The 22,592-nt window shown below is 39.4% G+C and overlaps 9 protein-coding genes and 2 non-coding genes across 14 annotated transcripts; 5 read left to right on the top strand and 6 right to left on the bottom strand.

The window, feature by feature from the left end:
• The first annotated feature begins 124 nt into the window (after positions 1-124).
• Positions 125-6,898, top strand: LOC111597248. Its single transcript, XM_023311848.2, has 9 exons — positions 125-230; positions 293-381; positions 441-897; positions 1,016-1,163; positions 1,229-4,961; positions 5,024-5,902; positions 5,975-6,222; positions 6,282-6,483; positions 6,544-6,898. The coding sequence occupies exons 1-9, from the start codon at positions 204-206 to the stop codon at positions 6,803-6,805; spliced, it is 6,045 nt and encodes a 2,014-aa protein (XP_023167616.2). The 5' UTR covers positions 125-203; the 3' UTR covers positions 6,806-6,898.
• Positions 6,899-7,091: 193 nt separating this feature from the next.
• On the top strand, positions 7,092-8,123 carry LOC111597311 (matrix-remodeling-associated protein 7). The gene is made up of 2 exons (XM_023311937.2): positions 7,092-7,277; positions 7,343-8,123. Exons 1-2 carry the CDS (start codon positions 7,176-7,178, stop codon positions 7,730-7,732), a joined length of 492 nt encoding a protein of 163 aa, XP_023167705.2. The 5' UTR covers positions 7,092-7,175; the 3' UTR covers positions 7,733-8,123.
• Positions 8,124-8,231: 108 nt separating this feature from the next.
• On the top strand, positions 8,232-10,076 carry LOC111597310 (zinc finger MYND domain-containing protein 10 homolog). Its single transcript, XM_023311936.2, has 3 exons — positions 8,232-9,209; positions 9,263-9,729; positions 9,798-10,076. Exons 1-3 carry the CDS (start codon positions 8,349-8,351, stop codon positions 9,856-9,858), a joined length of 1,389 nt encoding a protein of 462 aa, XP_023167704.1. The 5' UTR covers positions 8,232-8,348; the 3' UTR covers positions 9,859-10,076.
• Positions 9,946-10,903, bottom strand: LOC111597312 (40S ribosomal protein S12). Its single transcript, XM_023311938.2, has 3 exons — positions 10,822-10,903; positions 10,497-10,631; positions 9,946-10,309 (listed from the first exon to the last, which is right to left on the bottom strand). The coding sequence occupies exons 1-3, from the start codon at positions 10,836-10,838 to the stop codon at positions 10,042-10,044; spliced, it is 420 nt and encodes a 139-aa protein (XP_023167706.1). The 5' UTR covers positions 10,839-10,903; the 3' UTR covers positions 9,946-10,041.
• Positions 10,386-10,458, bottom strand: LOC111597376. The gene has a single exon (XR_002751315.1). It is a non-coding gene; the product is annotated as a small nucleolar RNA U18 (small nucleolar RNA).
• Positions 10,709-10,779, bottom strand: LOC111597375. Its single transcript, XR_002751314.1, has one exon. It is a non-coding gene; the product is annotated as a small nucleolar RNA U18 (small nucleolar RNA).
• A 408-nt stretch (positions 10,904-11,311) lies between the features above and the next one.
• Positions 11,312-14,002, top strand: LOC111597307 (adenosine kinase). 2 transcript variants are annotated; one of them, XM_023311932.2, is made up of 3 exons: positions 11,312-11,557; positions 12,284-12,767; positions 12,835-14,002. In XM_023311932.2, exons 1-3 carry the CDS (start codon positions 11,541-11,543, stop codon positions 13,372-13,374), a joined length of 1,041 nt encoding a protein of 346 aa, XP_023167700.1. In that variant the 5' UTR covers positions 11,312-11,540; the 3' UTR covers positions 13,375-14,002. The 2 variants fall into 2 exon arrangements, with proteins under 2 accessions (XP_023167700.1, XP_023167699.1); XM_023311931.2 differs by lacking the exon at positions 11,312-11,557 and adding an exon at positions 12,011-12,217.
• Positions 14,003-14,093: 91 nt separating this feature from the next.
• Positions 14,094-15,826, bottom strand: LOC111597308 (protein-S-isoprenylcysteine O-methyltransferase). The gene is made up of 3 exons (XM_023311934.2): positions 15,273-15,826; positions 14,834-15,205; positions 14,094-14,779 (listed from the first exon to the last, which is right to left on the bottom strand). The coding sequence occupies exons 1-3, from the start codon at positions 15,507-15,509 to the stop codon at positions 14,492-14,494; spliced, it is 897 nt and encodes a 298-aa protein (XP_023167702.2). The 5' UTR covers positions 15,510-15,826; the 3' UTR covers positions 14,094-14,491.
• A 149-nt stretch (positions 15,827-15,975) lies between these two features.
• LOC111597242 (39S ribosomal protein L20, mitochondrial) lies at positions 15,976-16,696 on the top strand. Of its 2 annotated transcripts, none has more exons than XM_023311837.2 (3): positions 15,976-16,165; positions 16,229-16,449; positions 16,499-16,696. In XM_023311837.2, the coding sequence occupies exons 1-3, from the start codon at positions 16,079-16,081 to the stop codon at positions 16,653-16,655; spliced, it is 465 nt and encodes a 154-aa protein (XP_023167605.2). In that variant the 5' UTR covers positions 15,976-16,078; the 3' UTR covers positions 16,656-16,696. The 2 variants fall into 2 exon arrangements, with proteins under 2 accessions (XP_023167605.2, XP_023167606.2); XM_023311838.2 differs by having other exon boundaries at positions 16,229-16,437.
• LOC111597243 (10 kDa heat shock protein, mitochondrial) lies at positions 16,683-17,530 on the bottom strand. Its single transcript, XM_023311839.2, has 3 exons — positions 17,424-17,530; positions 17,043-17,204; positions 16,683-16,965 (listed from the first exon to the last, which is right to left on the bottom strand). Exons 1-3 carry the CDS (start codon positions 17,424-17,426, stop codon positions 16,816-16,818), a joined length of 315 nt encoding a protein of 104 aa, XP_023167607.1. The 5' UTR covers positions 17,427-17,530; the 3' UTR covers positions 16,683-16,815.
• A 45-nt stretch (positions 17,531-17,575) lies between these two features.
• On the bottom strand, positions 17,576-18,886 carry LOC111597241 (protein Exd1 homolog). Of its 2 annotated transcripts, XR_003944130.1 has the most exons (3): positions 18,143-18,886; positions 17,715-18,084; positions 17,576-17,646 (listed from the first exon to the last, which is right to left on the bottom strand). XR_003944130.1 is itself a non-coding variant. In XM_023311836.2 (2 exons), the coding sequence occupies exons 1-2, from the start codon at positions 18,734-18,736 to the stop codon at positions 17,812-17,814; spliced, it is 867 nt and encodes a 288-aa protein (XP_023167604.2). In that variant the 5' UTR covers positions 18,737-18,886; the 3' UTR covers positions 17,623-17,811. The 2 variants fall into 2 exon arrangements, 1 of the variants encoding a protein (XP_023167604.2); XM_023311836.2 differs by having other exon boundaries at positions 17,623-18,084.
• Positions 18,887-22,592: the final 3,706 nt, after the last annotated feature.

A 22,592-nucleotide genomic window follows, 5' to 3' on the forward strand; every position in this document is an offset into this window, starting at 1 on the left:
ATATGTTTATGAAATAATATACCTGCCACGCATTTTAAGATGATTTAAAAATAACAGCCTAAATATATTATCGATATATTGATATCAAATATAGACAATCTATGGTGATGGCAACAAATAATTGAATAAGTTGGCAGTCCCATGAACTATGGCGTCTTTATTTTAAATTAAGGGAACAGTAATATTTTTCTAACAAAATACAAATGAATAAAAAGAAAGCAAGAAGTTCGGTGAGTAAATTATCAAAACTCGTAATCACAATATATTTATATATATATATCTGTTTTGGTAGCTTAAAAAAGTGGCAAAACAACAAGATGAAGAGCTTGCTCCAGTACGAACTAAGCGTCGCATCAGTTTCAGCGGCAAAAAGTTCATACGGTACGTAATATAAATACAATCTTAATTATTGTAATTATAAAGTTATGTGGCACATACAGAGAATTTGATACGACGGAGAAAGCGCGAGACTATGACAACTCATATGAAATATCAGATCACACCAATGGCGAGGATATCTCCGGCCAATCCCATGGCACAGTTGCAGCGTCTGTATTGCAAAGTACAGCACAAATATATATGACCAATGAGATGGATAAGGAAAATGCATTACCCGACAGTCTAATACAATCCAACGCTTCAGTGTTGGAGTACAATTCTCAATTGAGCGATTTCACATTCAAATTGCAGACGAGTATCAATGTGACGCTGCTACCAGATGAACTAAAAAGATACCGACAGCGCACTGAATCTCCAACACGTTTGGAACAAGCGGCCAGTGACAGTTTATCTTTGAATGAAATAGAACGTGAGAAGCTGAGAGAAAATAGTGTATACAAAATGCCAGTTTTCGAAAAAACTATGGATCTTATGCCAGAAACGTTAGCATATGCTGGGGTAAGTTGAAACTTCTGTTAGACAAGAGTGAAATTTAAATTAAATGCTAAGTGCAATTTTATTATAATGTACTTTGGTGCATATAAACATATATTAACTAATTTGTGGTTCATTTTAGCTGGAGCCAAAACCTCTCGAAAAAGTCAACATGCAAAAACATATAGTGTCCGGAGACATAAGTGTTGGAACTAAAAAGGAAGCTGAAGTCAACCAAAAGACTATGGTATTTGAGAACAAAGATATAACGTGTGACTTTAGCGATATCGGTAACTACAATTATATAAAAATCTAACACACCGAACAAAAATTTATTAATTCTTTAATATTTCAGAGCCGGCAGAAATGTTTGAAGATGGGGCTAAGTTAACTCAAGAAAATGTATCCATGGATATGGCAGAAAAAGACTATATGAACTATTTGCCAGATGATTCAACGTTGTCATCACCTTTAATACCATTGGACGTCATTTCTGAGAACGGCATTAGTAAGAAACTGAATTTTCGTCAATTGAACGATGCCTTGAATTCTGGCCGAATTCAATTATTTCCCAATGGTCCAAGAACTCCCACTACTGATCGCAAAGCGAAACAACGTTTCTGGCATGGGCTAGAGCAGCAGCCTATGGAAGAGGAAGTTCCAAACCGAGAAATGATAAAGCCACGCAGTACAATCAACTTCAATGAGAGCATGATGGTGTCGCCCGTCGCTCCAGAAAAGTCAGAAGCAAAGCTGGTGGCCGCAGCACAAAATGCAGATCCGCCCGTTAAAGCCAAAAACTCACTTAATGCAAAACGCAATTACCGTTTCTCACAGGCCGACGAGCTAATGCTGGACAATACAAATTTTCTAGTTAATGCTAAAATGGGCGATGAGACACATTCACGAAATAGCTCCAAGTGCTCATCACGACGTGAAACTACATACGATAATACTGCCATGGAATTTGATGATCTAGAGAAGCGTGAAGCAGCAGTTAAAGCAGCTCTGGAAGGCGCAAAACACAAACAAACCATGCATCATTTTGAGCCAATGGAACAAGATGATTTTTCAAGCCCTGGCAAGAATGCAAAGAGCGATTTGACGATGCCACCTGTGGTTCAACAATCCATCCAAATAGATCTGAGTCCTCAGGCAACACTACCAGCACAGCATCGCAGCAAGCCAAGGTCAACACTGCTCATGGCTGAACCCATTGAAGAGGAACAACCTAAATATGAAACTGCAGCTTCTAAAAAAGAATTCAATGTTCGTAGGCGGCAAACGTTACATTTGGCGGAACCCATAGATCCAGTCCAGGAGTTGCAATCAAATGAGCAACAATACAACAATCGCCAGCAAACATTACACGTAGTTGATTTCATGGAAGAAGATTCGTTTGGTTTGAAAGACGATATTAATTCGCAAACTGCTGCTAATGCTGCTTTAGTGAAACTCAATTCCAACAAGCAAAGGCAAACATTACACATGACTGAGCCAATTGAGGAAGAGAGCCTAAAGCATCAACATGAATCAAAATCACAGATACACGCCTCAACGTCTGTTTTAGAAAAGGATGTAAGCAGACGTAGACAATCAATACATTTACCCGAACCAATTGAAGAGGACTCATTTTGTGCGCCAACCGCTGCCCCAAAGGAAGTGCGTCAGAACAAGAACAGACACACAATGCACATGTCTGAGTTCATTGAAACGGATTACGGACAGACTCGGACTGCAGATCCTGAAGGTATACAGCAGTACACCAGACGTCGACAAACACTGCTCTTGTCTGAATCCATTGAAGAAATTTCAGTTCAGCTCCAAAGAGAAGTACAACTCCAGCCAAAATCCAATGCAGTGGACTTTCAGTGCAGCAGGCGTAGACAAACATTACACATGGCTGATCCCATTGAAGAAGACTCCTACTGCGCAACATCCAAGGCTGGCGATCGGCAAAGAGATCAACTACAGTCGGATAAGCCAGTTGATAAAGATAATGTAAAACCTCAAGAAGAAATTATGGCGCAGTCAGCTCGTATTCAAGGTGATCCTCAGTACAATCGACGAAGGCAAACAGTACTTATGGCTGATCCAATTGAAGACGATTCAATGTGTTCCACATCCACAGCTGCCGAACAGCAAAGGAATGAACACAAAAAACGTAGACAGACTTTACATCGTGCTGATGACATTGAAGAAGACTCATTCTACTCAAAATCCATAGCTGCCAAGCAGCATGCCATTGACGAATGCAATCGACGTAGACAAACATTACTTCAGGATGATCCAATTGAAGAAGACTCAATCTGCTCAGCATCCACAGCTCTCAAACAGCATCAGCCTAGATTACAAAATGAAAACTCTGTTAAGGAAGCAGGTTCTAATTTGGATTTGCAATGCTATAAGCGTAGACAAACATTACATGTGGATGATCCCATTGAAGAAGACTCCTTCTGCCTAACATCCACATCTGCCAATCAACATAAACACAATTTACAGCGAGATGCCACAATCAAAGAAGATATCCTAAAATCTGAACAAAATATAAAAGAACAATCCGCTGCTCCTAAAACTAACTTGGAATGCATCCAACGTAGACAAACATTACATTTGCCTGAGCCCATTGAAGAAGATTCAATTTGCTCAACATCCAATGCTGCCAAACTGCAATGGGATGAGTGCAACAGACGTAGGCAAACTTTACATCAGGCTGATCCCATTGTAGAAGACTCATGCTATTCAATATCCACTGCTGCCAATTCACAGAGAGTCGCTACAAGTGAGGACAAAAGTTTGAAACCGGAAGAGAAAAAAAATATGGCTTCAGATGGCCGTAGAAAAACAACTATTCTGGCTGATCCCATTGAAGAAGATTCCTACACTTTAACATCGCTCTCTGCCAATCTGCATAGGCATACTTTACAAAAAGCAGAGCCAATTGAGGAGGTTATTTTAAAATCTAAAAAAGAAATAAGACAACAAACTTATGACTTCAAAGTCAATAGCCGTAGACAAACAACCCACCTGGCTGATCCCATTGAAGAAGACTCCTTTTGCTCATCATCCAATGCTGCCAATAAGCAACGAAGGAATGCTGCAATAGAGCAAGATATCTCCAATCAGGGAAAACAACCGGATGTTGATCAAGTTGGTTTGCAGGCCTACCGGCCTAGGCAAACATTGCATGTCGTTGATCCCATGGAAGAAGACTCTTTCTGTTCCAAGTCAACCGCTGTTTCCAAAGATAATCCTTGCAGCAAAGATAGAAAAACAATGCTCATCCCAGAAGCTATTGACGTGGATATGAATTTCTCTTCCACGCATTCAGTCGCTCCAGCTAAAAAAGGGAGCATCAAACATAGACAAACTTTACTCTTGTCGGAGTCCATTCAGGAAGATAATAAAAGCACCAACTGCAACCAGTTGCCCAACCTGACATTAAATCTAAGTGATGGCATTGACGAAGTTATGTCCAATGCTGACAAGACGACCAAGCAACAATCGGCTTCTGTAGTCGATCAATATGATAATAGGTCGCGTCAAACACATCTTTTGAAAGACGCCAGTGAAGCAGACGCCAGTTGCGTTCAATCAAAGACGAAAGCTGAAACTATGCAACTGGAACGCAAGCCCAGGCACACACAATACAAAGAGGAAGCAATGGATGTGGAAATGTCAAATGTAGAGTCCACTGACCAGTGCTACAGCAGGCCCAGGCCCAAGCTAAAGAACGACCTCTTGCGTAAAGCTCTAGACAAAGAAAACGTTTTCATCAACACAAGGTTGGAAACGCCTGAAATGAATAAGAAGCGTCAGATGTTTGCCCTCACACCAGGTCGATCAATGATTGAGTTTGAAGATTTGGAGAACGATTGCAAGATTAAAACTCCAGCTGCAAAAACTGCTTGCCGGTCCATATACCAAGCGATAGACATGGAGCTGGATATGGACACGTCAAACTATGTCACGCCCGAGAAGAAAACGTCATTTAATGGGAAACGCATACCAATACACTTAACACCCAATTTGCCAGATCCGAAAAAGCGTAGCATGCACCGGCATCTTAACATTGACCAGGAAAATACGTAAGTGTTTTCCACGCTTTGATATTAGTGTGTCCCTAATTTGTTTTGCATTTTTTTATTAGCTCCCAGCCCGAATCGGAAACATCATTACAAAATGTGGAGCAAGTAGATCAACCAACACATAGGTCACGCATTTCTGCTTTATGCCAAACCTTGAAATCTCCTTGTCGCGAAACGGAGCAGCTGGACGGCACCGTGCAGATGGTAAGAGCACAAATGATGCGGCAAACTAGTACCCATGGAATGGAAATTGCACATTTGATTGAGCATAAACGGAAAACAGATGTGTATGAAGATAATCCTATTACCATATCTGACGTGTCCAGCCATTTCAAATCACAGCGAGAACTGGCCAAGGAGACGTCCATTGAAAGTCGCAGCTCGAATGAGCGTAGCAATAAGAGCTATGCTACGGCCCATAAGAAGTTCATAAATTTAAGTGGTGATACCATAATCTTTACCAATGCTGAAGATCTTAACGACAATTGGGATACTGAAATTGACAAGACACGGCTCAGTCTGGTGTCGACCTTGCTGGACGAGGCGGACGACGAGGAAATGCAAGCAGCAAACAGCAGCCACCTTGACTTGGAGGCTAATGAGACTTGCCTTGGACAGCCAGCAATGGCTGGAGCTGAGGATGCATGCAAGAAGTGCAAACATTGCCGGCGATCGATGGATAGGACGAGAGCGCGTAAAAGTGTCGAAGAGACATTTGAGTTGCCGGCTTGGCCGGACCTGGACGTGCAACTTGAGCGATTAAAACGTTTGCGACAAAAGCCACGTATATCAGATGTCCACAAATATTGGGAGCTTAAGAAACTAGGGCAGAATTCCGATGATGACGATGATGAGAAATCGGAATCGGAATGCGATTCACGTAACACAAGTCGCTTAAACATACCACAAATGTTAGATATGTTCAACAGCAGGTGGGAAGAGTAAGTAAAAATATATATTTATGATTATAAAATACAATTAGTTAATACAACTTTAAAAATTCTCTTATTCAGATACATTCAAAGTTGTCCCAAACCAAAGCCAGTTGAATCGTTTGCAGAGTGCTTAAAAACCTCATTGCAGGCCGAGCTGCCCAATTGGATATTTGATTGTAATTTGCAAGTCTATCGTACCTACATATTCTCACATCGTAAAATTACCACATTTAAAATATATATTGATTTTGAGCCGTTGGATTTTTTGGAAACTAAAATACACGTGAGCAGCATTCAACTTAAGTCCAAATCCGTAGGACCTACACGTAAGTGTTCCACTTTGACATTTCAACTGGGTTTTAATTGTATGTATGTTTATTTTCAGCGTTGTTGAACGCTTTTGAGCAGCTGATAGATTTTCAGCTTAAGCTTAATCTTCCGCTGAATCTGGATCGGTTGTTGGATGGCAACGATGTTACAGATCTTGTTAAATTTCTAAAGCACATCGATGAGGTTTGCTTAAAAATATATAACATATGCAGGAAAATGCAATTGATAGTAATCACAGCACAAGCGCGACTGCTCAGGTAAATCACATGGGCTTAATATTTGAATTTTATTTAATTGATTTGGCATTTCAATTCTAGTGATTCGAATCGGATTATAGTTAGAAAAACTGTACGCAAATCAATAAAGAAAGATGATGAGGCCTATGCGCGTACAGAGAGAAACAATTTTAAAATTCGAATAGGCAACGTACAGGAGATCTCTTTTGAGGACATTCTGCAGCCGCCGCTGTATCATTTTGATGAGAGGATTCGATTTTTACCAAAGGGTATAGAGTTTTTGGAAGCCTTTCTTCAAAACCCCGAACAATATTTGAAGCAAAATGTTGAATACAACAAATAAGGAATTAATGCGGATGCTTTGATGAGCCAGCAATATAACAAAATATTATTATTATATTATATATATATTTGTCATGTTTTTAATGCATAAAAAAAATACCACCTTAAACATAAGTTGCATAAATGTTAAATTAATGTAAAAAGTAGCAATACGGTTTTTTGTTTTTTTCCTAATTAATATTTAAATAAAATATAATTCTTTAAAAATCAACGGCCCTCAGTTCATTTCACTAGTAAATTAGTATTTTTTGAAGTATTTATGTATTTGAATCACTGTACAAGCTGGTCACATTGCTGTTGTGGAAGTCATCAAAACAAAAGTCTTGCAATCGCAATAAAATATAAAGCCAAACAGGGAAATTATATTGGACATGTGGTTTGATCCTTCGGGCTACTATGTGGTGGCCTTGACCACTCTGCTGTTATGCATCCTAATAGCACTTTATTTTGCCAACTTTTTGAAGGACGATGCTGTGAGTAATCAATTGATATAATCCAAGCCCCCGAAATGCAATAAAAATTCATGTACTCGATGCAGGACCTGGAGGACGAAGGCCTTGGCGCTGATGAAGAACGTTTGGAGGACGATCCCGTTTTGAAAGCACAAATGCAAGCACGCCTGCAAAGCGAGATCGATGATGACGAGGCGTACGAGGAAGAGCAGGAACCGTTAAGCGAAAGCGACACCGAGCCAGGACCAGGAAAAGCGCCCAACTATAGCAACCTGGTGGGAAAATTCAAGGCCAAACGGTATCAGCACAAGTTGGAAAAGAACTTGTCGCCCAGCCAAATTGAAGAAGAGCGACGCATTGAGCGCGAACAATTGGCGGCTATTTTCGAACTATTGCGCAAACAGGAAGATGAACTGAATCTCAAGGATCGCATTAGCGATCGCGAGCTAAAGCAACAAGTTAAACTATATCGTTAGACTGTTCGATGTCGGCTTTAATCTTACTAAAACGTGTGATTATATCGCTTATGTGTATAGTTTTCGGGATATATATTCTTTTGCCGCTTAAGTTACAAAATGTAGGCTGGAGCCTTTATGTAAACTGTTGACCCCAAAGTCCTGGCGAGTAAATAATTTACAATTTGTTGTCAAAGACAATTAGATTTTATTCCATATATATATTTGTATGATGTATATAAGCTATATAACAAGCATGTAAACTTCAAGTATTAACTAATTACGAAGCGTGTTTAGGCTAGCCTAGCCCAAGGGATGTGAAATTTAATTTCAACTAATTTATCCAGTTATTTTATTTCAAATACAATCTGAATGTACAAAGTGTTGAAAAGACATTGTTTCTCATTGTTAGGAAATCCATGGATAAAGTTAAATTTCTTAACATAGCACCAACCCTGACTAAAAAATAAACAAGCACAGCAACCCCTTAACAGCTTCTTTCAAGGACACCTAGCAACCCATTCAGGTTTCCATGACAACCGACAGGTTGTTTATTTTAAATTTTAGCCATTTTCACTCGACGATCTCGAGATAGTGACAACTTCTGTAATTCCTATTAGTCAAAAAATCATTAATCATGGTCAACTTTGTGTATCCCGAAGAACTGTACCTGTTCGTGGAGAGCATTCGATGCTTCCAGGTGCGAGATGTGGGCAGCAGCAAGTGGCTGGAGGTGCATGAGATGATCATCAAGCTGAGTCAGCAGGCGGCCCTGGAGGTGGCCGAACAGCGCGAGGAGGAGGTCAAGGAGTTTCTCATTTCCCGGGATAAGCTATCAGTGCTCATAAACGAAGCTTATTGCGTGAATCTCTGGAAATCGCGTGTATTGCCGCATCTGCTCGAAATCGATCCCAACCCTCAGGCCACCTTCCTCATTTACACCGTGCTGTACCACGAGGCAGCAGTGGTAGCGCTGCTGGATCTATGTCTCTACCACCCTAGTGGCTGTGAGTCGTTACAGGATTCGGTTCTGGATCTGATCGACTACGCTGCTCAGGGTGTGGCGCAAGTCATCGGCTTGGTTAGCATGGGCTACCACGAAAACGAGACCAAACTGGATGTGGACGAAGCCGTGCTCACGGAGCTCGAGCGTCAAAAGCGCGATCTCATCTATAAGATCGGACTGCGCTGCGTTTCTTTACTCAGTTACCTAGCTGACAATGTTTCGCTTTTCCATTTGGGCGCAGCGCGTCGAATGCTGGTCACCCATGACATACCCTGGCTGATAGTGGATGTGCTGAGCTTCAGGCCCTGGCAGCGCAAGACCAGCAAGGGCTTGGAGAAGTTCATTGATGAGAAGTGGACTTCCGTAGACGATGTAACTAAAATAATAAAGCCGGAAGCTCAGGCCTGGTTCTGTGCGCGCCAATTGCTGCTCAGTCCACAGATTGTCGATTATTATCCCCTAAACGAGGCGCGTTGCAAACAGTTATCAAAGGTAATACAATAAACTTCAAAAATAAAAAATCCTTCAAGTCCATTTTACTACAGCTCGCATGCATGATGCACGAGACGCTATTGGACCAGCTGCCCGTCCTGGTCGAACTCAAGCAGTACGTCAGCCGCTTAACAATCAGCGGGAATACGGGCAAAAAGACTAAAAACTTGATATTGGAGGATATGCCACAAATACAGGATAATCTCATCAAAGAGGTGGAGCGCGACGGTGGCTTTTACCAAGTTGCCCAGAACCAGGATGGCGTGTTCCTAAACAACAATCGAGAAGAGATTTGTGCGCTGGCTACAAAACTGACCAGCGCCTACGGTACGGAGATATTATGTGAATTGGAGCAGCACATGGCGGATTTGGAACTGAAAAAGGATGAAGCAAAATCGGATGATAGCGCGACAGCAACCACTAGTGAGGAATCAGACGAAAAGACTCACAAATGCGGCAAATGTCAGGTGCCGGCCAAAAAGAAATGCGCCAACTGTAAGCTGGTTCATTATTGTTCACGGTGCGTTCCACAAACTAATGCGTAGACTTTTCACAATTAACTTGCTTTTCTTTCCCTTTAAATTACAGTGAATGCCAGCTTAAGGATTGGCCGCAGCACAAGGACTCCTGCTTGAACTGTGTAGATTAACTTTTATCATTTAGTTTGTATTATTAATATTAATTATTAAATGAAGAGCATTCCAAAAATTGAATGTTTCATGGCCTTTTGTGAATGTTTGTTTTTCGTTAAGTTTTTGTTTTTATTTAGCAATAAAAAATTTGCCAGGTAGTCTCTCATTCAGCAGACGGGGGAACGGCAACGGCAATATGTTTAGCTGTTCTGTCTGAGATGGTCCTTAACTACATCCAATGCGGGCGTCTCCTCACCGTAGTCCTTGATGACGACCACAGAGCAGCCGCAGACCTTGCGGGGCTTGCCCTCCTTGTCGATCTTGCACAGGCCAGACCATTCGCCCAATTTCTTGTGCGAATCGACGCGGATCAGTGGAATCTGATGCTCATTGCACAAGGCAGTGATCAATTTCTTGTAGTTGGGCTCATCAAAGGATTCGGCCAGAATGCAGAGGACAGCTTGACGCCTGCAAAATAAAATACAAACGTTAACTATAATTGTTCACTAAAATACAAGCAGAAGCCGACTGGTGGTTTTAATGTAGTTTTCAGCAATTGGAAGAATTGATAATCAATGTAAAATTCATAAACACGGACCAATTAATTTCATCAGCAAAATGAGTTAAATAAATAAAAAACAATATTTTCACTTACTTGTCCAAAGCCTTGCAGGCCTGGTGGATGCCATGGACGAGTCCATCGGCGATCAGCGACTTCTTCAGCACTTCCTGTAGCGCGGTGTTTATGTCCATGGCACCGCCAAGAACGGGCGCTGCGGAGGGTACATCTCTGTAGAAAGAAAGGGTGTAATTAATCTAATCTGCATATTATCACAGAGGTTCTAGTTCAAAACTCAATTCAAAGAATTTCCTCAGTAATTGGAAGGTTTCTAATCAATGTAAATTCATAAACACGGACCAATTAATTTCATCATAGTGGAAGAGTTTTGAGTTAAGATTTTAAAGCGTTTTGCACTTACACATCAACGTCGGCCATATCTGAAAGGTTGAGGCTGCACTGCACTGCAAATGATATTAATAAAACTATTATTAGATATGATGCCGCACATAATTTCAAATTAAATTCTTCGTAGCAACTTCAGCACAAAATTAATACACTTTCATACCTATTTGACAACCGGAAAGAAAGAGAGCCAAGCCGTGTTGCAGCCAACTTCATGTTTTCGGTTTCAGTGATGCTTTAATATATCGATATCAGCTGGTAACCAAAAATATCTCTTAAAAGCTAGATGCTATACGACAAGCATTGTTTTTTAATGAACAAAATTAATGAAAAATCTCTTTAAACTCTTATTTTTCTATATTTACATATTTATATATATTCATACTAGCAATTTTATATGACCTCGAAATAAATATTGTTAGCATACAAAAACTTCATTGGTACCATAGAAATGGACATACAACTCTTTTGAGCGTTACGAATTAGGTATTTTTTAGCATATTTAAAGCGGCTGTTTTTTGTGTCATTGCGCCCAAAATCTTTGGAGCCAAGCAGCTCCCGCATCTCGCCAACAACGCTAAAAATAGCTCTTAATAAGTCTAATTAAGCTAAGTCATAGGTTATATAGTGATATAAAATCAATTGTTAACTACAGCTTCCAAGTGCAATAACGTGTTTATGTTTACATAAGCTGACGGTCAACATCAGAGCACCTACAACAACAATAACAACAGAATGACAAGCAAACTACAGTAAGTTGAGTGAAACGGCCCCGGCCGCCCTCGCCAACACTTCGTCGTAGTTTATTAATGTCTACAAATGGGGTCCACGTGTTCGTGTTGGTTCGTGAGTCTAATTGCCGAAATTTACAGCAACATGTGAAAATCGTGTGCCACAGGCTGACGCTCATTTTAGTGTCGTCGTTTGGTTGTGTGCTTTATGTTATCTGAATTGTGTTCTGTACTTTTGATCCAAAAGAATTTGGATTACTGTATGAATGAACTTCCAAAATGTACTGATAACAAACATTCTTCAGGGCAAATACAACAAAGCACGTCATAAACAACAGTGGTTACCAAAATATATAGCTAAGCCCCAGTTGAAATCGATGTTCGAAATATATATATTTTGGTACTCTCTCTCTCTATATATATATATATTATAACATAGCTCTAGGTATATGCTTACATAAAATATAGTGTAATTTTATTCGGTATTTATTCAGTATCTGTAGCAGTGTGATCATCAATTTAGCCCGCACTGTAGCTTTATTTGGGGCTATCGCAGCGGTTCATCGACAACTGATACTGATTATTATTTGAAGCGGCAATCGTTGATGTTGGAGTCGGTTTCAATTACTAATTAAAGAGAAGCCCTCGACTGGACAACATGAGCCACAGAAGCAACGCGAGGTTGCGTATCTCTAGGGCGTACCATCAACTGTAGCCTAATCCATTTGATTTTTATTTCATTTGCAGAGAAGGAATCCTGGTAGGATGTGGAAATCCCCTGCTGGATATTTCGGCCACAGTGCCTATGCATTTCTTGCAAGGATATGGCATGAAGGAGGATGATGCCATATTGGCAGAGGAGCGACACATGCCCATATATCGTGAGCTGGTTGAGAACTATAAGGCGGAATACCTTGCCGGTGGCTCGGTTCAAAATTCTTTGCGTATAGCACAATGGATATTGGGTCAGCCAAAGGTTGCTGTCTTCTTTGGTTGCGTGGGCAAGGATAATTATGCGGATATATTGAGGGAAAAGGCACGTGAAGCCGGTGTTGATGCCCATTATCAAGTGAGCACAGACACACCCACGGGAACTTGCGCGGTACTCATTACGGGCACACATCGTTCATTGTGCGCTAACCTGGCGGCCGCCAACAAATTCACCATCGATCACCTGAAGCAGCCGGCGAATAAGGCATTGGTAGACAATGCTCTATACTACTATATCTCGGTAGGCATTCAATCTGGCCAATCGAGCATATGTATTGTTTAATCTATTGTGTAATCCTTGCATGCAGGGCTTCTTCTTAACCGTTAACCCGCCCAGTATAATGAGTGTGGCTGCCACCGCCAATGCCAAGCAGCGACCGTTCCTAATGAACCTCAGCGCACCATTCATATCGCAATTCTTCATGGAACCGCTGCTGAAAGTTATGCCTTATGTGGATATCATTTTTGGCAACGAAGCAGAGGCCCATGCCTTTGCCACAACGCAAGGTTGGCCAGCCGATGCGGATCTGCGTGAGATTGGTAAACGCTTGGTGGCATTGCCAAAAATCAATTCAGCGCGACCACGCATTGCCATACTCACGCAGGGCTGTGACCCCGTGCTGCTCATACAGCACGATACGGTCCAGGAGTTCGAAGTTACTCGTTTGGCGGTCCATGAAATTGTAGATACCAATGGCGCTGGGGATGCATTCGTTGGTGGTTTCCTATCGCAGTATGTGCAGGACAAGTCGCTCGATGTTTGCATACGTTGTGGCAACTATGCGGCGCGCCATATAATCATGAATCCGGGCTGCACATATTCCGGTGAGCCGGACTTTGTTGAATAAATACAAAAAACAGGAATCACACACCAAGACACGCTCACGCTTACACACACACACACACACCGAACACAACGAACACTCGCAGATAAGCCTGTACGAGGCATTACGCATGGCGCAAATGTATTTGTAATTAATGCAAATAAGTTCTAAAAGTGACTAAGACAATTTTGTTAACACTAATAATTATTTGTACATATAATCTACACACATTCACACGCACACACATATATATAGACTCACACACACACATAAAGACACTTGCACATGAACCCAGTTGGCAACGAACATGTGAGTTATGCACGGCCTTGTCGTTTGTAAACAATGTTAGAGCAATATTCGAATTTAAATTGATAATAAAATAACAAAAGCCCAGAAATCTAACAAAATATATTTGACAGCTGATTGGCAAGATGACCTTAAAATGACCCTTAGAAAATTATAATTGATAGCAATTGCTTGAGATTATTTATTTGGCAAAAGCTTTTTCATTCGCATCCCTTTTTTGTGTGTTTTGTTACATTCGGTGTACGTTTAATAACTTTGTGCGTTTAATAACTTTGCCTTTAACGATTGAATCAGCGGCAGATTAGATAAGACACGAATACAGCAATAATACGCTAGTGTGCTCAGATGTCATGTGTTTCTTTTTCCTTAATTTAATGTAATAATATATCACATCATAGCAGATAATTTATGTTTCTTAATAACCTCATGTTTGTACAACCTGTTGATAAGTTTGCTTTTGTCTTATCATTGGTGAATTGAAACAATGAATCAGAGATTATTATCAGGTTAAATAGACTGCAGGCTACTATGGAAGAGAGTTTCGAAATATAGATAATAGACTGCATTGCCTTATTCACATTTCTAAATTTATTTCGTTGTTGCAAAATACAAAAAAATAAACAATAACGCTTAAACACATTCTTATACTTTGACATTTTGAAACACAATACAAATAGACTCGATAATAATTGAAAAAGGTTCGTCATTATCTCTATTGTTGTTCTGTGCACAAATTTCAAAAGGGTGAAATACTAAAATTACATTTGTTTTTGCTTCGCATTTGTTGTTGCATTAGCATTTGTGTGGATGACATTTGATCCCGTTGATATGCTTCCTATTCAATCAGATAGCCTTTGATGAAGGGAAGCCCCGTTGGGACTTGCTTCTGGTATCGTGCGTAGTCAGACTGAAAGAAGTACAGCAGCGAATACTCCTCAACGTATATGCGATCGTGAAAGAACAGCCAGCTGACTAATGCATAGATGCATATGCACAGCGGATTCATCAAAATAATTTGTGTGCCAATTGACCAATAGAACCAACCCACATACGACGGATGGCGGCTGTACGCGTATAAGCCGTGGGTTATCAGCTTGTGATCCGAATGCTTCTCATCTTGCACCTATTTAAGTGCACATTAGTTTGTAAATTCAACAGGTGATAAGCATATACTAACTAAATGTGTGAAGCTGCGACCTGCTGTGATGATTGCCGCCTTTCGTATAATCTCGCCGAAAGTGCATAGTACCACGCCCACAAACCAAATGTGGGCATAGCGCTTGAATTCGGGTAGATAGTGGAGCTCTAGAACGAACTCTATCCAACTAGCTGCTGCGGCCAAACCATAATGGACCGAGTGATTTAGCATAAAGGAGTCGAGTGAGAGCGTTCGTGGATTTGCCACCGCAATAACCAGAAACTCCGAGTAGTGAAAGAAGGACATAAAGCAGCCATAAACGCCAAATTGCTGCCATGGAGCGGGCGCGAAACAAACGACTAGGACGCTCGCCGCCATGACAAAGCCCAGAAACGAGGCGCGTATGGCAACCTTGTTGATAAAATAATCAGATTGAGATATCTATTTTTGTGCAATGGAAGAGTGAGTCACGCCATACCTGATATTCCATGTTCCGGAGCACAAAACGTATTATTAAATTGATCAGGGCGTAGTATAGCACGGGACCCCACAGGATGGCGCCCCAAACGTTTGGCACAATTTCATAGTAGATCTGAGGCACTGAGGGCAACAGCACAAGACCTGCCGTAGCTAGAAAACAATATAAACTGATCCGGCCCTCGGGACAGAGTTGGAAGCGGGCGCAGGCTGAAGGCCTTGAATTCATTGCGCACATTATGACAAAATTACATGTGCTTCTTTGTAATTCTCTGTATAAATCACATTGAAATTTCGATTTCTTGTAGCATTTGCAAAAGAGTAAATAAAGATTCTAAAACCGGCAGCAGTTGTATGTCAATAGCACAAGTTAAGAAATGTGGAAGGTTGCACTGCAAGACTTCTGCATTGCATTGTTTTCGTAGATACGTCATGACATAATCATTAATATAAATTCGGAACAAAATTATTAGCAAGCTGCATTATGAATGCAAATTATTGTCTGTTTTATATCCTTGTCTTAGCATTTCTTAAAGAAGTTTTTAAATATAATAATGTTGCTTAAGAAACAGGATACATTCGATTTCGTTCTCTACGCAACAAGCAAATTTTGGGTAACCTTCTATGATTTATAAATCGTTTGACTGGCAATTGTAATCGATAGTTATAAATACGATGTATAACTTATCGACAGTCAGCTGCGTGTGCACATCTATTTCGATAGAATGAAGTGTGCAGGTTATGTAAAATATTGAATTGTTTGAAAGTAGAAAGGATTGCTGTACATATTGTTAACAAGAGCTTGCGATGGTATTCTTGAATCTTCCTTTGTTGGTGAGGTCCCGAGGACCTGATGAGTTCTGGCGAAAAAGACGCATTTTCAAGCTTGCTGCGGTAAGTTTAAAAATACGTTTTTCTTCATTATTTTGACTGGTAATACATCCTTTTATGAATTAGCATTATCGCAGTCGTACGCGAAATGTTTACACCTTTGCCATACGTAGCGTACATCGTGCGCTCGCCTACGCAACCAAAGGTCGCAAGCTCAAGAAACTGGATATGGTTCAGCTGTGGAATACGCGACTTGAAGCCGGTTGCCAACAGTATGGAGTTGCATTGGACACCTTCAAGGAGGGCCTTGCCCGTTCTGATATATTGCTGAACAAGTCAGTTGGGAGGTAATGCACTACTTGCCTGTTTATTAACAGTTTAATCTTAATTTTATAGAAAAACTCTGTCGGATTTGGCTATTTGGGAGCCACGCTCGTTTGAGGCCTTGGTCAATATTTCTCGGGAACGTGCTGCCGTCGAAGGCATCCCGGACATTAAGAGAAGGTCTGCCTTTAATCAAGTCTACGGATTGAATAATCTAAAACTGGATTAGTTTTTAAGTTCCTAGATACAAATATAGTTTTTATATGTTAACACTGAAGATTTCAAGCTTTATTTTGTATGTAATGCAAACATAAACATTGCATTGGAGTTTTATCGTAGGGGATTACGTACTAATAGAAAACAGAATTCATAGAATTGTTACGCGCGATCTATTCCAATTTGGCTAAAATGTCTGACTCGCGGAAAAGGAAGAGCTCCTTCTTGTCTTCGTTATCCAATTGGACCTTGGTACCGCCAAATTCAGGCAACAAAACGCGGTCGCCCTCCTTCACGCCAATTGGAATATGACTGCCAGTGGTCTATGAAACAAATATATTTACGTCGAACATCAATAAAAAACTGTTGCAATCATCGCATCACACAATGAAATACTTACAGAATTGCGAGTGCCGGGACCAACAGCAACAACAGTGCCTTCTAGCACTTTGCCCACCGATTTTTCTGGCAAGACGATGCCACCTTTCGTTTTTGTTAGAGCTTCAGCGCGTTGAACCAAAATACGATCCAGCATGGGGATGATTCTCTTGATAGCGGCTGCCTAAATATATAAAGTAATTTCAATTATTAAGTAATCTACGGTAATTGATGTCAGACATTATTCCCCCCCGCTACCTAAAACCTGCACCAGAGCAGAGTTACACAACAACCCGGCAAGGCGAGTTATCAGCATATGCAGAAACTTCGAGAAGCTCAGATAGAATGTTTTGCTTAGTACAGATATTATAAGGTATTAAAACAAATATAACAATATACTCACCATTTTTTATGTTATTAAATGCAAAACTGGGCTGCTTTAAATAGCTAAAACTTAATTGTTAATTGGAAGTGAAGACTCACTACACGTGCGGGCCGGTCGCAGTTGTTCGTAATAGTGATACACAACCGTCCCAATTTGTGTATCGATGCTTGTTGGGTCTGCGATGTATCGTTCTATCGGCGATACAACTTACTCGCCCGATTTAAATTGAACCGTTGCAACACTAATAAAAAAGAAGACAAGACGAATTGAATGTTATGCTAGTAAATTAGATATTTAAAATTTAATTACATGAATTCTTTTAATGTTCTATAATCAAAGATTATAGTGAACGTGTTCTATATGCATGTGTTTGATTCATCTTAACAAGAATACAAAGAAATTTCGCCTACTCTTTGGGTGTAGATATTTTGTAGTATGGGTTTATACAGTCAAAGCCTGCATTGCTACCAGGTTGCATATTTAGCGCCACTTCATCAGATCTCTTTTGCCTATTGAATTCACAACTGAATTTTTCAGACATTTCTTGCAGATCGAAGCAGATATTTCCATAGATAAGCGTATCGTGTAGTCTATGCTGTAAAATGGCGAGTGTGGCCAGATATCGGAGTTGACTTCTAGACAATGGACGTGCTGTAAAAGTGCGAACCGATTCATTGGCCTGTAATATACAAAATATATATATGAAACGAACCACAAATTGAAAAGGCTTTTCTTACGCTAGTAATCTCATTGCAGGTTAGCTCAGTTGGCGCCAATTCCAAAATTAAGGTAATGGCATCCTGCAATGTGCAATGACTTCGATCCTGTCGAGCCACGCACAAGGCAACGAACGTGTCACAAATTCCATTTACTTTTAGCTTGTGCTGATGCAACAGCAGATCACATATTCGATGACTATAGTGCATTATCTTTCTAGGATATTCGGCCTCCAGCAGCACACCGAGTTCGGGGAAAATTGCACCGAGTGCTTTTAGATCAAATACATAAGTATTATTCGCCGTTGCAATAACAATCACAGATGTTTTACAATGTCGGCCATAGAAACTGGGTTCCACCAATACCGAAATTATGGCCTGATCGCGTATGTCGTTTAGCGCCTGATGATAGGACTGATCTGTTTGCTGAATAACTATAATGCGCTGAAGTTTCTGCTCCAGAGATAATAATTCGTGCGGTTGCAGAGTTTTTGTTTTGACAGACTTTCGCTCCCAATCATCAGCTGTATCGTAAGAGTCCGTGCTGTTATTGTCGATGTCCTCATAATTGCTGTTGTTGTTGATGTCCTCCAAACTGTTGTAATCATCATCCATTGTAGCCTTTATTGACGTTGTCGAGATAAAATAGGTTTTATTTACAGAACGCAAGCTTTGAGATAACACGCTTTTAAATTCGAACCAAGTGGCAACGCCTTTTTTAACAATCAGACGTTAAATGTAAACAAAGGGGTTTAATATTTATTTCTTTCTGACCGTGTATTCAATTTTCTAATGAGAGAATAATATCGGCTTTTACTCTTTTTTTCTATCCAGTTCAAAACAAAATATGCCAACAACTCGTAAGCTGCATACCTTTATAAATTTTATGTTGCTTTACAGAAACAAAAAAAAAAAAATGACCATATGTAAAAATAAACGGGACATTCGCGAATCTAGAATTAGTGATGAGCTAACCAATTTATTTTGTCATCACTGCTACTGTGATTTTCGATAAGCTTATATAAGATAAAAAAGAAAGTTAGAATGAAGATATTGTAGTCAGTATTACTGTGATTTTCGAACATATATGAATTATAAAAAAACGGAAGCAAATTTAATTTAAAAGTGAAGACCTGTAAATAGATAATAAAAAATAAAATGTATTTCGTATTATTTTATTTGCTTTCAAACCAATGCACTTCGAACTACCAAAATGCTGTGACAAAATGTAATTCAATTTATTAAATGGCTTCTCGGTGTTAAGGCAAAGAAACTTTCGCAATCGAGCCAAGTGCTTCTGGCAGTGCAGTAAGCTCAATTCATGATCTGCTTGAGTGGCGCACAAAACAGATAAAGATTTTGCCAAATGTCTTTATATTCGAATTTACTAATTGCAATTGACTTTAGTTCAAATCATCGAAACACAAATCTACCATCAATTAAATTAATATTTAAAGCTATCATCTAGGCTCAATCTGAGTTTACTGTCATGACAGCCAGACAACAATCGTACGTTAACCGCACTTCGACTGCGTGTGTTGCCAGGTTCCCGATGCGGATTTAATGCTATAGCCCGATTAGCTCGGGTCATGCACAGAATTTGGTAATTCCCAAGAAAAACAATATTAGCATAATATAATCAATTTACATTTCTTTATTACATATACTTAAGTAATTTGGAGGAATACTATATATACATTTGTAAATATATTCATAGATATATGTATAAAATACATACATACGTTACATTTACATATGCATATATAAATTTGTACATACATATTCTGATACGAACATAACTGAGTATAAGAGTTAACTATTTAACTATTTATTTAAGAGTTAAATAGTATCAAGTCAAGTCAAGCTAACCAAGATTTCATTTACCCATTTTAAGCACTCTTCAAATACACGTTGAGTGCACATTTCAATTGAAGTTGATTTTTGTAAACGTTTAATTACGCTTAAACAATATTTTATATAAATACTTAGCTCATTAGTTAGTCAGGATAAATAGCTACAGAGACTCCCCTAAAGAGAGTCATGCAACTGGCAATGCAAGCTGCTCGCATCTAGATTTCAATCGACCGAAGCGAACTGAAACTACTTCATTAATAATTCCAGCTAAGTATTAATTGAAAAAGCACACGAAGTCGTGGTCACTTTTTACATCATTATTATTTTGCTTGCACATCGAAAGATGTTTTAGAGAATTTTATTCAATGCTCTTTGTGGCTTAAGATGAACTTCGTACTTGGTACTTGAAATCCACACTAATTAAGCAACTTACGAACGGTAAGCGACTGCGTGGCGAAAAGGTTAATTGCATTGTAAGCGGCTTGATGAAAAAATGTGAAGCTAACCGGGCGGCATCCAACGTAGCCGGGCTGACTCAACTTAATTGGCGCACGAGGCGCATACTTAATGCGCTTAGATGCGGGAAAGGCTCATCTCATCTCATCGCATCGCCTCATTGCCATTACAGAAGCTGCTTTTGTGTTTCTAATTAGATCCACAGTGCAGCAGTTGGTCCTTTTGGTTCGACTAAAAATTGAGACGTTTCAAAAGACGAATTTGGTTTAATGCGTTTCTTAAGTAAATTAGGTGTGAAAATAAGTAGAACTTACTTGTCTGTCTGTCTGTGTGTTTGTCTGTGTGCGTGTGCAATGGCTATGAAATGATTTTAATTGATATTGCAAAGGCTGCAATTCGTAATCTATCTGCCAACTTTACCATTAAGTCTTTAATTTATTTAGCTGGAATTTGGTTTGATTTAAGCGTCCGCTTATCCATTAAATTACAAAATAAGAAATTATAGCATTTTGTTAAGTCGCCGCTTATTGTTAATCATTGCGTATCTATTAATTGGTTTTGGTGTCGCATAGACTGAGTGCGACCAAAAATTTCCCATGGGTAGGTAAATGCAAATCAACTGTCGGATCGAAATTCCACAAATAAATGAACTAATTAAATATTCTGATTGTGCGACAAGCAACATATTTGATTATTGCAAATTTAATGCATAACAGCACCCGAAACCTTAGCTAGGGTCAAATGTGGGCCAAGCTCTGATTCGATGTCACAAGTTAAATCAACAATAACAAGCGACTACGGCGACGGCAACAATGATGATGATAAACACGCGACGACAACAAAAATAAATAAAACAAAATATGCTGCGGCAGAGAGCGCTGGACTGAGAGATACCCTGCAAAGCGTAAGTGATAAGATAGATTGTTATACGTTGTGTAGAAATTTGATTTGCTGTACGTAGATATAGGTGCTATTGTAGCTAGAGACTTGATATTTTGAATTTAAGCGCATCTGTGGCCCAGATTGACACCTTGTCTGGATGCTTTGGATGTGCTTGATTGATCTTTGTATTTAGCTTCTTTATATTTTATTATCTATCTACAGATACGCAAAGAAAACTCACAAATTATGCATATGCATTTTAGTCCCACTTGCATTCAACCGCTTTGAACAAATGGCACAAGTACAGGGTGTACTAAAATAAATGAACGACTGATTGTGTTGGCGGTTTAATACTTGTGCATGTGAAACATGAAAATGGCTTTGCATGTTATGTGTGCTGAGAGCAACAACAAAGGCAACCACTGCTACAACAACAACCACGACAAGAACAACAATCGTAGTACCCGCAGCAGCAGCAACAACAACAACAACAACAACAACAACAACAACAAGAACGTTCCACTAATTACTCTAATTGTGCACGGGAGGTGTGGAAACACTTCGAGCAACGATGACGACAAAACTCCAATTTGGACTTTGACTTTTGTCTGCCAAAGTTTTCTAACAATGTTTGAGCTGGCCACGTGACAGCATCATGAACTATCAAGTCAGCAAGGTAACAAAGAGCCAAAAGGTTTTAAGCCCGGCATATCAACTTACTTTACACAACGAATTCTAACGGAAGGCCGGACAGTTGCTAGCTAAAAATTCGAGTGGATTTTCCTTTTTGAAAAATAAGTTTTATTAACAATAAAAAAGTTTTGCCAGCAGCAACAGCAGCAGCAATGCGGAAATAATTTGTAATCTATATTTCCATAAAGTAACGAAGTTCAGTTTTGTTGGAAAGATTTTTAAATAATTTATATATATATTTTAAGAATTATTTTGTATAGATTTAATTTTATAAAATTTAAAAGTATATATGTAAAATTTTAAAAGCAAATTAGCAATTTTAATATTTATTCAAGAATGTGGAGCTTAGGCTAGCTAGGAATCTGCTATGTTCAGTGAAATAAAGCACATTAAAAACAATAAAAATATATATAATATATATATAAAAAGTAGTCAAAAAATGGCATATTAATTTAATAAAATTTCATAGTTAATATAATACTTTATTTCTAAATAAAAAAGTTTTGAATACATTTTACTTTTTGTTATTTTTCCATTTAGAATGAATTGTTAAGCTGAAATAGTGCAGCACGATCCTAAATCACGT

This window comes from Drosophila hydei, unplaced genomic scaffold, assembly GCF_003285905.1.
Source record: "Drosophila hydei strain 15085-1641.00,03,60 unplaced genomic scaffold, DhydRS2 tig00000001-arrow-pilon, whole genome shotgun sequence".
Lineage (NCBI taxonomy): Eukaryota > Metazoa > Arthropoda > Insecta > Diptera > Drosophilidae > Drosophila > Drosophila hydei.

Coding starts and splice junctions, on each gene's coding strand:
- LOC111597307 (XM_023311931.2), top strand. CDS start 12,195: ATGAGCCACAGAAGCAACGCGAG. Junction 12,218..12,283: donor AGCCACAGAAGCAACGCGAG/GTTGCGTATCTC, acceptor TTTCATTTGCAG/AGAAGGAATCCTGGTAGGAT. Junction 12,768..12,834: donor CTCTATACTACTATATCTCG/GTAGGCATTCAA, acceptor CCTTGCATGCAG/GGCTTCTTCTTAACCGTTAA.
- LOC111597308 (XM_023311934.2), bottom strand. CDS start 15,509: ATGTGCGCAATGAATTCAAGGCCTTCAGCCTGCGCCCGCTTCCAACTC. Junction 15,206..15,272: donor TCCGGAACATGGAATATCAG/GTATGGCGTGAC, acceptor TTTATCAACAAG/GTTGCCATACGCGCCTCGTT. Junction 14,780..14,833: donor GTCGCAGCTTCACACATTTA/GTTAGTATATGC, acceptor GCACTTAAATAG/GTGCAAGATGAGAAGCATTC.
- LOC111597243 (XM_023311839.2), bottom strand. Junction 16,966..17,042: donor GTCCCGGCACTCGCAATTCT/GTAAGTATTTCA, acceptor TTTGTTTCATAG/ACCACTGGCAGTCATATTCC.
- LOC111597242 (XM_023311837.2), top strand. CDS start 16,079: ATGGTATTCTTGAATCTTCCTTTGTTGGTGAGGTCCCGAGGACCTGAT. Junction 16,166..16,228: donor GCATTTTCAAGCTTGCTGCG/GTAAGTTTAAAA, acceptor TTTATGAATTAG/CATTATCGCAGTCGTACGCG. Junction 16,450..16,498: donor CTGAACAAGTCAGTTGGGAG/GTAATGCACTAC, acceptor TTAATTTTATAG/AAAAACTCTGTCGGATTTGG.
- LOC111597248 (XM_023311848.2), top strand. CDS start 204: ATGAATAAAAAGAAAGCAAGAAGTTCG. Junction 382..440: donor AGCGGCAAAAAGTTCATACG/GTACGTAATATA, acceptor TGGCACATACAG/AGAATTTGATACGACGGAGA. Junction 1,164..1,228: donor GTGTGACTTTAGCGATATCG/GTAACTACAATT, acceptor TTAATATTTCAG/AGCCGGCAGAAATGTTTGAA.
- LOC111597310 (XM_023311936.2), top strand. CDS start 8,349: ATGGTCAACTTTGTGTATCCCGAAGAACTGTACCTGTTCGTGGAGAGC. Junction 9,210..9,262: donor GTTGCAAACAGTTATCAAAG/GTAATACAATAA, acceptor ATTTTACTACAG/CTCGCATGCATGATGCACGA. Junction 9,730..9,797: donor CTGGTTCATTATTGTTCACG/GTGCGTTCCACA, acceptor TTTAAATTACAG/TGAATGCCAGCTTAAGGATT.
- LOC111597311 (XM_023311937.2), top strand. CDS start 7,176: ATGTGGTTTGATCCTTCGGGCTACTATGTGGTGGCCTTGACCACTCTG. Junction 7,278..7,342: donor ACTTTTTGAAGGACGATGCT/GTGAGTAATCAA, acceptor TACTCGATGCAG/GACCTGGAGGACGAAGGCCT.
- LOC111597312 (XM_023311938.2), bottom strand. Junction 10,310..10,496: donor GCCTGCAAGGCTTTGGACAA/GTAAGTGAAAAT, acceptor TTTATTTTGCAG/GCGTCAAGCTGTCCTCTGCA.
- LOC111597241 (XM_023311836.2), bottom strand. CDS start 18,736: ATGGATGATGATTACAACAGTTTGGAGGACATCAACAACAACAGCAAT. Junction 18,085..18,142: donor CCTGCAATGAGATTACTAGC/GTAAGAAAAGCC, acceptor TGTATATTACAG/GCCAATGAATCGGTTCGCAC.